At 37.0% G+C, this 13,912-nt stretch overlaps 1 protein-coding gene across 1 annotated transcript in view; it reads left to right on the top strand.

The window, feature by feature from the left end:
* Nucleotides 1–502: 502 nt before the first annotated feature.
* LOC107680903 (cGMP-specific 3',5'-cyclic phosphodiesterase-like) overlaps nt 503–13,912 on the top strand; it is a 33,807-nt gene continuing 20,397 nt past the window's right edge. The window contains exons 1-7 of the mRNA XM_016476976.1: nt 503–657; nt 2,671–3,304; nt 6,517–6,606; nt 6,709–6,780; nt 6,869–6,958; nt 7,056–7,193; nt 8,868–8,935. Of these exons, the coding sequence (XP_016332462.1) occupies nt 560–657; nt 2,671–3,304; nt 6,517–6,606; nt 6,709–6,780; nt 6,869–6,958; nt 7,056–7,193; nt 8,868–8,935 (1,190 nt within the window). The 5' untranslated portion in view covers nt 503–559. The remainder of the gene's footprint in view (nt 658–2,670; nt 3,305–6,516; nt 6,607–6,708; nt 6,781–6,868; nt 6,959–7,055; nt 7,194–8,867; nt 8,936–13,912) is intronic.

Raw genomic sequence — 13,912 nt, 5'->3', positions numbered from 1 at the left:
AAATAGCAGAGTAAAAGTACCGATACATCACTTAAAATGTACTCAAGTAAAAGTAAAAGTACACAATTTTTAAACTACTCAAAAAAGTACAATTACTGATAAAAACTACTTAATTACTGTAACGTGAGTATTTGTAATTCGTTACTTCACACCCCTGCAAATGGGTAAGAGTTTTGTTTAATCTTGCCTTGTGATTGTTTTTTCTTTTAATGTAAGTAGAGCGAGAGAGAGAGAGAGAGAGAGAGAGAGAGAGAGAGAGAGAGAGAGAGAGAGAGAGAGAGAGAGAGAGAGAGAGAGAGAGAGAGAGAGAGAGAGAGAGAGAGAGAGAGAGAGAGAGAGAGAGAGAGAGAGAGAGAGAGAGAGAGAGAGAGAGAGAGAGAGAGAGAGAGAGAGAGAGAGAGAGAGAGAGAGAGAGAGAGAGAGAGAGAGAGAGAGAGAGAGAGAGAGAGAGAGCAGCCAGGGTAGACGCCGGTGGCTGGTTGTGGTGGAAGTGTGGTTGTGACTGAACATCAGAAGAGAGCAGGCGGATGATATCCACCGGCTGATCTGTGTAGGCGGAATGGAGGTCTATCCTCCCGAAAGTGAAAGGATGATGGAGGCTTGGCTTGACGACAACCTAGAGTTCGCACATTCTTATTTTGTACGAAAGGCTTCTCGGTAAGTTCAAAGGCGCAGATTGTTAGTTAAGTTTAAAGACGTAACTTAGTCCTGTAATACAGGCTTGCTGCAGCTGCCAAATATTTGCATTCAATTCAACTTTAACTTGAGCTGTTTTACCTTTTTTGTTGTTTGTAAAGGAATGTGTCAGTATTAACTTCAATATTCCTGTGAACTCTGATGTAAACATGATTGGGAACTTGAACTCGATTATTAGAGAGCAATTATATCTGAGACTGTGAGTAGCATATCATTTCACATTGTACTGGTGGTTTTATTTGACATATGCCCGTCATTGACATCATCAGCTTCCCAGAGTTGATATACACAGCTATGATGTATACTCACTTATACTGTTCAATCAATACCAGCTTTTATATATTGAAATGATTGATATATTGATTTGATTTGATGTTCTTTATGCACTTGAATGCAGAGTTTTAAACAAATAAGTTGCCTTAACTATGATATCAGATGAATTAATACACCTGCATCTACATGTACAGACAACTATTGTGTGCTCAGAAAATTACGTCCAGTAATGGTGAAATAATGACGAAGAAGAACAGACATAGGCTAATAAATGATGAAATTATTAAAAAGGCAACCTGCTTTCATTAGAAAACACAACTATTTTACAATTCTGCAATTTCATATGAATGTGTATGATTTGATTCATACAAAAGTGTAAGATTTTTAGAAAAAAAAGAAAGAAAAAAAAACGGGGGGTGTAAGCAGATCATACGAAAATGTATGAATCCTAGGAATTCATACAAATTCGCCACCCATATTGCCAAAACACAAAAGTAGTTTAGAATTAGATTGAGACTAAGAATTGAACAAATTCTACCAAACCTTGTGCTGCTCCTGGCTGTGTGTAGCACCTACTACTCTGCCCTTTCCGTTGGGAATCCCCAAAATTTGTTATTGATTGATTGATTGATTTTTTTTTAAGTTGAGTTTTATTTGCTTTGAATCAATTATATTTAACTCTAACACCAGTCCAACTGTTTGTCTGTTTAATTGTTTATTAATTAATCAATTAATTTATTGCCACTGAAAAACAACCAATGGAAATCTTAACTATTTGATTGGCTGGGATAAATTAAGACTGCTTAGCACAAGTAACTTTAGATGGGGAAGTTACTAATTTTAGGAAATGGTTGGATGGTGTCTCTTCAAGGGGAATGTTATTTATTTAAACTATTCTAGCCAAGAACAATTTGAGTCCACTGAGACTATGTTGGAGTTTTAATATCCTACCCGAATAAACAACATTTCATTGAAAACATTTGTTATAGGCTATTTTAATGCTTTCATTGTAGTGTTAGTTTAATAAAAGCCAGTATGTTAGTGTTGTTTTGACAGATTTGGAAATAATCTATCAGCAAATGTTATGATTGTGGGTTGTTCTATACTCCAATGGTTTCCATTTGAGCTGCTAAACTCAATGTCCCATTCAACTTTTAATGATAACTTTGAGAATGTAACATATAACCTTTGTAACAGTTCATTATATAGATGGGTCCAGCAAACTGCGCATAAAACCTTGAAATGACTGAGGTGAACTGTGAAAATTCTCTACATTGCTGTATCTGGCTAGACCAACTGTTGGTAGATGAGTTGAAACAGATTTTCTAGATGAGTAGCAGAGACAGTATAGGAGGAAGCCATATGGCAGCAGTGGGAATAGAAGTCCCACCTTTCAATTGAGCCTTTTTATTGAGTTTGTTTACTGTATACATGCATGCACAATAATTTGATCAGCCTGAAAGATACAGGAAAATTTACGAGGGCAGATTTTAGAAGCTGACCTTGTATGACTGTTACCTACGAAATAGCTGCCTGGTTGCATTACCAAGATAAATACCAACCTGACTTTGAGACTCATTAGGTATAATCAAATTTACCAAAGCAGACTGGGTAATTACTTAAATTCAGTTTTGTATTTGTAATTTTTTTAGGTCAAGAAACTGCTGAGCTAATGTTTTTGGTTATATTTTTCTTTTTAAGGGAAATGGTCAACACTTGGTTTGCTGAGCGTGTCCACTCCATTCAGCCATCTAGAGAAGGAACAAAAGCCCCGGCAGAACCTTTATTGGCCCTCCATCCAACTGATGCGCCATCTCCAAGTCCAGCTCCATCCACCCCTACACGAAAGATCTCTGCATCTGAGTTTGATAGGCCGCTTCGCCCCATTGTTGTGAAAGACGCTGAGGGTTCGCTTACTTTTCTTAGTGATACAGAAAGGGTGCAGATGCCACTTCCACCCCAGCGGTCTGGCTCAGGCAATGGGACAGATGAGGGTGGAGGTATTATGAATTCAGGAGTTCACGAAAATGGGGACTGCTGTGCTCGTCTGCTGGAGCTTGTACGTGATGTTTCAAGTCACTTGGACCTTACTGCCCTCTGCCACAAGATTTTCTTACACACTCATGAGTTGATAGCTGCGGATCGCTATTCGTTGTTCTTGGTTGGAGAGGACAGTTCAAACAGGAAGTTCCTGGTTAGCCGGCTCTTTGATGTCGCAGAAGGATCCACTCTTGAGGAGGCTTCCAACAGTGGTATTCGCCTAGAATGGAACAAAGGAATTGTGGGATATGTGGCAGCCACCGGACAGCCTCTGAACATCAAGAATGCATATGAGGTGAGGCTTTGTGTGATTTCACCTGCTGTTTGCCATTCTAGTGTTTTATTCCTTAAAGACTAAATGAGAAAACCTAAATTTGTTGATAATTTACTAAGAAAACATTAAGAAAAATGTAAACTTTAAATACATTCAATTAACCTGAATAACAAATTGAATAAACTAAATAGAAAATATTGGTATACATCAACAAAAATCATGAAAACAAATTAGCTCTTCTTGTAATAATGCTTGTTTGAAAGTTTATTTGCCCACATTGAAAAAAAGTGCTAATAATCCAGTAAAAATTTATATATGACATAATACACACTCTTGTTTGTATTTTGAGGTATTTGTGTCTTAACAAGATGGTCCAGTCCTTAAAATTATTTCAAATTTGTGTTTCTTCCCTCAAATTGCATCATTGCCCTTTGAACTTATAATGACACGGTGGATAGACAACCATTTGGATTTACCTGCTTATCTCAGTAATTAGACACAGGATTTCAGACAGCATTTTCCTCTTATCTGATTCCTCTGTATTACCTTGTCATGTACAGGAAACAACTTGATTTCAGAGACTGAAATAAAATGTACTGCTTTATAATACCCTCCTAACACTAATAAAGTCTTTCCTTAGAAACGCAATTTAGGCTATGTCTCTTAAGGCCTTTGATTAGATTTAAATGTTGTTATGCAATTCAGTTGCTAACCAACAGTTTGTATAATGATAGCAGGTATTTTTAGCTCTTTGTAATTTAGTTTAATTGTGCTTCCCTCAGTTCTACAGAGAGAGGAAAAAGGAAAAAGAGGTAAAGAGAAGATAGTGAGAACGAGAAAGGGAAAAAAAGAGATTAAAATGAAGATCTTTATTTAACAGAATGTGTCTTAAAACACTAAAATTAAGATTAAGGTAAATCCTTAACCATGTTTGGAATGAAATTCAAGTGTTTAATGGCCCTCTGAGACTTGTTTCATATGAACATTCAAGGAATAATTCAGCAGTCACCACCATCACCATTTAAAACATCATGATAATGTTTTTGCATATCAGAACAGGGTAAAATTAAGAAAGAACACTAGGTCCTCATGGTGCCATTAAACATCATCTGTCAACATATTTGTTTACTTGAAGTAGGGATGCACCGATATGAAAATTTTGGCCGATACCGATAACCGATAATTCTTTATTTTTGAAAGCCGATAACCGATATGTTGGCCGATAAATTTATATCCAAATTTTTATATACTTTTTGAGAGCCTGATTACAAAAAAGGTCTCATCATTAAAAGCCACATCCCAAACACTTCAACATAAGCAGCCTAGTTTGAACGGTGTACGTTTTAAAAATAATTTTACTCTCCCATTACCAAATTTAGTCATAAAAAAGTCTTACAAATAAATAAAATAATGCATAAATAATGCAAACAAGTCACTGGACATCATTACACGTGTAAAGAATCAAAATGAATGCGCCATAGATCAATAAAACGGAATAGCCTCTGCACGGACAATAATTAAATGATTTTAATTACTAAACCATATTGTTGATGAAAATAATAAGAGAAAAATACAAGTGGTTGTTATTATTAATAATGTATCAATGATTTTGAAAAAGTAACAAATTAATACCACTGTTTTAAATAGCAGCCGTTTGAGCTGCGCGTGCTGAAGCTGAAGAGCTGAATGAACACGGTAAACTGAAGTGTTTTTCTGGCAGCTTATTTAACTCAAGGAAATGCATCCTGAGATTAATATTAATACAACATAAACATAATATTACAACTTATATATGTACAAAATGACGCAGTTATTGCGTGCTATAGTCAGAATGTGTGATCCTGTTGTGGATGCGCTCTTCCCATAACAACGCGCTGAAACACAGCAACTAAACCCAAAGAATTCACAACGTTTTATTATAATAATGTTCTCATTAGAATGTTATATACACGACATTCCGAATCATAGTTATTAATGTTGTGCACTGCTGTTTGAGCTGCGTGCGCTGAGCTAAAGATGATCACCGGTAAACTGAAGCGCTCTTTTAACTTAACCAAACGCATTCTATATGAGATAAATCAGATATACATCAAATAAACACAATATTACAACGTACAATTGCACAAAAGGCTGCAAACGAACAGCGCGCATCTGTAGTGTCTCTGAAGGAAATAATGCATTATTTATTGGCTTTAAGATATCGGCCAAATTTTCTTATCGGGCCGATACCGATAACAGAAAAAATGAGCATTTATCGGCCGATACCGATATGGTGGCCGATATATCGTGCATCCCTAACTTGAAGTATGTCATTTCGGTGCCGGTAACGGTGCCAAACAGAACTGCAGTTGCTTGAGTGTTGCAGGACCCCCCCCAGACGTACACAGTTGGAAATCTGCCATCTGTGCTCAGGGACACAGTTCTTTCTGAGCCACAAGAAATGAAGAATAAAATGACGTCATGACAGTGCTGATAGGCTGGTGGTATCGCAACAACAAAGTCCCAAGGCATTCTAACCAAGCATACCATACTCTGCGGTTTGAGCGGTCCAACAGAGCTCAACACTGAATAAACAAATGCAATATATATGAGATTATTTATTTATTTATTTATATTGGGTGAACTATTCCTTTGACATTTGTGACCCTGGATCACAAAACCAGTCATGAGTGTCAATTTTTCAAAATTGAGATTTATACATTATCTGAAAGCTGAATAAATAAGCTTTCCATTGATGTATGGTTTGATGTATGGTTGTATGATGTATAACATTTGGCCGAGATACTATTTGAATATCTGGAATCTGAGGGTGCAAAAAAATCCAAATATTGAGAAAATTGCCTTTAAAGATGTCTAAATGAAATCCTTAGCAATGCATATTACTGATCAAAAATTAAGGTTTTATATATTTACGGTAGGAAATTTACAAAATATCTTCATGGAACATGATCTTTACTTAATATCCTAATGATTTTTGGCATAAAAGAAAAATTTATAATTTTGACCCATACAATGTATTTTTGGCTATTGCTACAAATATACCCGTGCTACTTATGACTGGTTTTGTGGTCCAGGGTCACATTTGTGTCTAGGTTGCATTTCTAGGATGCATAAGAAGAAAAAACGATTGATTTTAATTATTTAAAAAAACTACATTGTCTACATATTGCAAGTCATAATTAATTAGAATGCTGGATAAATGGGAATTGTGTTTGATTTTTTTTCTCCTTCAGGATCCACGTTTTAATGCAGAAGTGGACCAAATTACAGGATATAAGACGCAGAGCATCTTGTGTTTGCCCATCAAAAACCACAGAGAAGAAGTGAGAGTTGAATTTAAACATAAAAAAATGTCTGATCTGCTATACAGTATTTGCAACATGTACTATCAAAACTTGACTGCTATATCTTATTAATGCTTAAAGGTTGTTGGAGTAGCGCAAGCAATCAATAAAAGGTGCGGAGAGAACAGTGCCTTCACAGAACAGGATGAGAGGGTGAAAACTTTTGCACATTTAGTTTGATAGTTATTTTATAGTTTCTGTCATTTTATTATAATAATATGTTTATTTTTCATCTCAACAGGACTTTTCTTCATACCTGGCTTTCTCTGGCATAGTGCTACACAATGCACAGCTCTATGAGACATCACAGCTGGAGAACAGGCGAAACCAGGTATTTTTCCACATTTTAGTAAGAATTAATTTTGTATAGGTGTGATTAAACAGTAACTTGGCTATAAGCAGTGATAATTTTTTGGGTTGTTTTGTAGGTGTTGTTGGATCTGGCTAGTCTGATCTTTGAGGAGCAGCAGTCTTTGGAGGTCTTACTGAGGAAAACTGTGGCCACTATCTTGTCTTTCATGCAGGCCCAAGAATGCACTGTCTTCATTTCTGACAGGGAAATGGCTGTAAGACCAAAATATTGCATCACATTTATTTCACTAAAACTTTCAAAAAATTTGTGTGTGATCATAAAACTTGGGAATATCAAGCATGTTTTGCATTTCTTTGGTGTGACCAAGACATTGGCTATCCAAAATATCCCTTTAGAATGCTTGAAAAAATTTAAGCTTGGGCTTCAAACAGCATGCCTTTTTGAAATCTGTATTTTTAGCCTAAAGCAAAAAATTGCTTGTAGTTGAGACTAGATGTTCTAAAAGACAATTTAGTATAGCAGCTTTTATCACTGGAGGCGTATTGAGAACACTGGGACCCGCAGCATGCAATATTTTTGAAAGGGGCTTAGAGGTGTTTGGTGGGGGAGCTTATTTAAGGCAGGTTTACAACAAAGATGCAGGACTGATTCAGGACAAAGATTCAGCTGATACTGGTTACTACTTGAAAAAGATTATGGTTCGCAATGTTCTAAAACAGTGGCTCAAAAAACAAATCAAAACAAAACACTGAGAACCACTGAGCTATGGGGATGTTTAGAAGATCAAATTACATATAATGCAATATATTTTTTGTTTCATTTAGAAAAAATTTTTTTTAACGATTTACTCATTTAGAGTGACATAATTAAAGAGCAACCTTTTCTTTTACATTTTACCCCAGTAAGATTATGCTTTTTGTTTTATAGTTTACCAGTTCTAATGTGCAGCATTTAGGCAATATAAAAGAGAGGCTGTGTTGGATATTTCCATAGCTGAGTGAGAGAGTTAAGAAACACTTGCTTCCTTTATAGCAGACTCACTAGCAGAGAACATCACTTAAATTTCTTCCTTATTTGCCTCTGCCAAAGAAATATGGTAACAAATACACATGCACCTCATGTACCTTTACTCTGTTCATTATATGTAAGTGTGAACTCGTGAATCAATATGCAAAACAAGTTGCTTGGATAAGTTGCTTTATTCAAAGCAATATACATTGCATTTAATTCATGCAGTTTAGGAATCAAACCAATTTCTGGTTTTTCTCATCTTGACACAAAGTTTTTATAGTCTTTGGAAGTTGCACCATAGTCCAGATATGAAAGCTTGTTAATTTGATGAATTGATTTTCCAGGTCACAGTCATAGTGAGTGTTATGGAAAGAGATTAACCATTGTGAAAAACTGAGGTCTACAATCAACTAGTCTTCCTAACTGAGGCAGGTTTCTCCTCTTGAACTGCATTCGAATGGCACCTTATTTTATTAAGACACTGTCCTTCTAGTGTCTTCAAATTTGGAAAGAGCAGCTGTTGCAAGAGAAAGACAAGTTTGTCAACAAACTCATATTCAACGTCTGTTATGTGGTCTGGAATGTGGAAATGAACTTATAATTTCTTGCATTTCTCCTTGATTATTGCACAGGTCCATTGTGAACATTTTTGTTTTAACTGCTTGCAGAATGCTTTTCGCACTGAACCATGCTCCATAATTATTTACTTGTCATGAGCGGAAAATTCTAACCCTTCCAGAAATGTGTGTGCTATGTGACTGCAGATATTCAATGTTAAGTTTACACAGGCAGCCAGACACTAATAGCATTAAAAAGCCTCAGAAATACTGGCTTACCTCTGTGTTAAACCTCCTCAGAGTTTACCTCTGTGAGTGAAACTGCAGAGTAAGTAATTACTGTTCTGCTTATGTTACAGAACACATTCTCCAGTGTGTTTCACATGGAATACGAGGCGCTTGCAGGATCCGTGGACTTCCCAAACAGGTGGGGTTATCATAAAAAAGAAGACAATGTAATGCAAGACAAAGTCCCTCAGTTTGTAGAAGCAAAAATATGTTTATAGTAATGAATTTATAATGGGAGTCTATGGGATAAGGTGCTGCACTACAATAAATGTTAAAATGTAAAAAAAAAGTCTTAACATGAGAGACTTACGGGAAAAAAATAATGCTGTCTGTGCAAAGTTGTAATGTATGATTTTTATCATTTCTGTCATTACAATTTTCATATCATTACCATAAAGTGATGTGACATAACTATCTGCAAAAATTGGGCAAACTCCACTCATAGGAATTACATGTTTAACACATAATCAGAAGTTCATCTGCCTATAGTAGTTCCACTGCTTAAAGAAACACAGGCAATATATTTCTGCTATAAAATCTCTTTAAAGGGTCAAGAAACCCCCCGTTTCAGCACTGGTTAGTTCTCACCGCAGCTTTAAAAAAATGCTAAAAAAGTGGGCGTGGTGCACAGTGGAGCGGAGGAGGGGGAAGAGGGGAGACCAAGCGGCAACCTTCCGGTCTCTCGCTTGAAGCTAATACAGAAGTGACTAAAACTGCAATTCATCGACTGACCGCTAGAGGCTGGCTCCAAAAGGGAGTCAGTCCCATAGACTCCCCAAGTTAAAATGCCCAACTTTACAGCAGAAAAAAATGTTTACAGCCTGGTACAAAAAGTGCTTTTGGTCTATATAGGTAATTTTGCCCTTCATGACAACTGTGAGGGGGGTGAATTTTTTTATGACTCATCCGTTTAAATTATATTAAGCCTTAAAGTTCTGCATAATTAAGGGCGTGGCCACTTGAGTGACAGGTGGACTGCCGCTCTGCTCCAGAGTGTGAAACTCGCTAGACTGTGAAACTTCGAAAAATGGCTTTAAAGATTTTTATTTGTTCAGAAAAAAAATAATTATGGGTAGGAATCTGGCAATTAGATGTTTTAATGAAAATTATCTCAAAATTGATTTTTACCGCTATTTTGAAGTTATTGTAGGTACTCTGCCTTTGCACTGTCTGCAAAAAGTGAGATGTCTTTAAAGATTATTTACGATTAATTATTGTTGCCAAGTTATCTAGTTGTTGCTTGTTTACAGTGCTTTGTTAGATGGAGCAGTTAGATTGCGATCTGTCTAATTTGTTTGTCTAAAGAAGTGCCGACAGATGTATGAAAGTACACAAGTCACACTGTAATTTAAACACGGCAGACTTTAATGGACATTAAAACAAAGGCAGAATACCGTACAACTCCAGGCTGGCACAGTAATATTGACGAACGGCTAAACAAATGCAGAGCACCGTAACTTAATTTGAGCGATCTAAAACAAAGTCAAAGAGCGGTAACTGATGATACTGTGTTCTGCCTTGGTTTCTCCTGGGCTTTTCTCCAAGATACTTATACACATGATAAAGCAGGTCATATATGTCCCAAAATTATCAATAACTCATTTCGACCAAAAACGAAGTTATGGTGTTTTGTCTTTGCACGGCAGCACTGCTGTCACCATAGACGGGCGTAGTTTCAGCAACTAGCGCCTCAGCTTCACCCACGTCCCGCCTTTTTGCCCATTTTCGATTATCCGGGAGTGACGCGTGGTGACGCGCTGCCAAGATGGCGGCGGTCGGCTCCGCCCACTTTAGGCTTCAAAAATGATCTTCTGAAACATACGAGTGACGTCTATGGGGTACAGTCAGTACAGTCTATGGGGGAGACAGACAACACACACACAGCTTAGCATTCTGACAGTTTCATTTCGCTCCCATCGAGTTAAAAACACAAATAAATGCACAGCCATTTGCACTCTGTATCGAAAACATATATATGAAAGCGCTGTTGAACCGCTGAGAACTTGTAAGGCTTATTCTGTGGCATTTATATAAGCCTTTTGACGGGTTGTGTCACAGAGCTGTAAAAACGGTTATGCTCACCAAGTGAATAAATCGCGTTTGTGCCGAACTCTTATTACGAAGCAAAAACAAACACTCTTCTCACTTTTTCAATCCATGAACGTTTCTCTCAGTTAATGTGCGCGATGTCATCTCACAGACTCTGAAACATCTGTCATAGCAAATCAACACATGCTGTTGTGAATAATTAAGCGAAGCGTCTTCTCATAGGATAAGAACACGCAGTCTCATTAATAATTTAATAGACACCGACCTTAGTACTATAGTACTATTAGTCCATTGCCACGTCACAAATTGTGACGTCAACACAATGTAGATTTTAAACCCGGAAGATGAAAATAGAGCAAAAAAGCTTAAAATTAACCAGTTTTCTCCAACAGTTAAAATTATTGGATGCTAACATTGTCTTCTAAGATGTGCAACACAAACACCTCTGCTAAAATCTCAGAAAAAGTAGTCTGGGGTTTCATGACCCTTTAATGACTTGCCCCATTCACTTACATCACACGTTCCTCTACAAAAGTTGCATCTACCAAATGTAATATAACAATTGCGTTGCTGTGAATGCGATTTTTGTTTTTATAAACTGAGGGATCATTCAGTATTGTTGTCTGTGGTAACTGCATGCATTCTACTGAGGCATTCTGCTATTGATAGATCTTAAGTTGTATTGAACTTGGAAACTTACATCTACTGTTCTATAGTTCTTTATCTAATAACTATCCTGTAGCTTACTACTAAATGACATGCCAAAAAATATATATTTCTTTTTGATAGTTGAATAACAGTACAGTGTTGAATACGGTTATTGACTGGTCATGTAGTATGCAAAGACCTTTAAAAAACACAAGTTTAGTCATTTTAAAAGCTTTATATATTAAAACTTATTTATATGTATAATTTTAAATTAATTTAAATGTAAAGTTTCATAGTAATTGCCAGTTCATATAATAATTATTTCAATATGAATTATAAATAATTATAATTCATATAAAATAAATATTTCGCTGCAAAATACAGGCAATTTTGTTGCAAAAATTATTTCACTCTAAACTGCTTTAATTTGAAGCAAGAGATACAGGGTGAGTGGCTTTATTGCATTAGATATTTGTCATTTTGCTCACAGCTGATTGGTCCAATTCGGGTTTGTGATCTCTAACCCAGAATAAAACCTGCTCCGGAGCAGGGTAGTCGTGTAAGTGTAAGTTACCTTGGCGATGAAACCCTCTCAAAACCAAACCACCTTCCTGAGCCCGAAATCTCAGAGTTTGCTCAAACTAAACACAAACTTACCTGGGTAAAAACCGAAACCGGCTTCGTGCAAAAGGCCTCAGGTGTCAGTTGTGTATGTAAACTCACATTCATCTGTGCATAGACATAACATAAATGTATATAGCTACAGCCAGTGTTGGGCAGTAATGCATTAATTAGTAACGCGTTACCATTTTCTTCTTAAGAAAGACAATTTTTGAATTGTCCCTCCAAAAAAAAAAAACATAATTAGCTAGTAATATCTGCCACCCAATGAATCCCACAAGCACTTATGCTCAATGAACACATTGATGTTATCGGTTAATACATTTTACTCTACATAAGGGCTCAAAGCTACAGTATATCTAGTGAGATGTTGGAATGTTCTAGAGCAGAGCATGACTATAAAAATCAATACTGACAACAGAAACACACATTACTTTCCATGATTTTTTAAATTGTATTCATTTCCGAGACCTTTCCAGTTGTGAAAAACATTTAAATTCCCTTATATTTACAGGTTTTCCATGACTGGGCGAACCTGCTAATAGGACTGAAGTTCAACCCTATCTATTTACTAAAAGTGTCTCACCGACCATGTTGTCTGTCAAATAATCTGCAACTCACACCAAATCAGGATCAAACAGGCTAAAAAAGTAGGTACCTATAAGCAGTGTTGGGCAGTAATGCATTACTTAGTAACGCGTTACTGTAATTTGATTATTTTTTTAGTAATGGAGTAATTTAACGCGTTATAATTTTCAAAATAGTAATTAGAGTATAGTTACAAGACGAGGTCTCTATACGTTACTGCTGCGTTATATTGCTGACAGAATGCAGTGTTTTTAATCTAGAGATTGTAAAAAGAATGTAGCACACGCACTGTCGAGTCCAGTGCCATTGGATTAGAGACCTGCTCCCGCGAGACCGGACGCAACAGCAGCACGGCGCGGGACAAGATGGGTGAGTTCTGCTGCGGGCGGCTAGACACTCGTGTGTGTGCGGGATGTGGGAGAATAAAATGATTCACAGGACTCCCGCAAAATAGAAATATCTAAACATAAAATATCTAAAACAAATAAATTGTTATTCATCTATTGCACAAAAGCAACATGACCTAATATAAAATATAAAAGATTAACAGGTGCAAGCATATGCAGAGTTTCTATTTACGGTATAACACGTGTTTGCAGCGTTGAGCAATGCAGTGCTGAAATTTGCGTGCTCACGAATCATTCATAACACGCGAATTGTAGACATTATGAAAGATTCATTATGCATATATTTATTGTGTCATAACAGAGATTTGTGAGTTTGCCATGAACTGAGATGTCTTTTAGAGATTATAAATGCAGCGCTCTTTGCTGGCATTCTGCCATGCCGAACCATGCACGCAGCAGCTGTCATGCTACACTGTTGAGGGAACATGCTGGAGTCACGAGGAAACGTTTAACAGTCTTTAATCAAGAAACACAGGAGATAATCCACAATGGGAGCTTGAGCCAACACACGTAGAGAATGAGTAGACCTGACAAACGGGATGATTGGGGAACACAGGTGACATCAATGGAACATAATCAAACTAAACAAGGACAGGAATGTGACCAATAAGGCAAAACAGGAACTGAAACACATGACAAAACAGGTCCAATCCTGACATTTCGCCCCCTCCCGGAAGGTGCGTCCTTGCACTGTAGGCAACAACAGAGGGAGGCATAGGTGGGAGCTAGAGAGGAGGCTCAGGAGGAGGACGGACACCTGGGAGGTGGCCGGCAGACAGAGACCAGGGAGGCGACGAAGGAGG

The sequence above is a fragment of the Sinocyclocheilus anshuiensis genome, unplaced genomic scaffold (assembly GCF_001515605.1).
Source record: "Sinocyclocheilus anshuiensis isolate Anshui unplaced genomic scaffold, SAMN03320099.WGS_v1.1 scaffold1892, whole genome shotgun sequence".
In the NCBI taxonomy this organism is placed as follows: domain Eukaryota; kingdom Metazoa; phylum Chordata; class Actinopteri; order Cypriniformes; family Cyprinidae; genus Sinocyclocheilus; species Sinocyclocheilus anshuiensis.
This window is presented reverse-complemented; position numbering and strand designations above follow the sequence as displayed.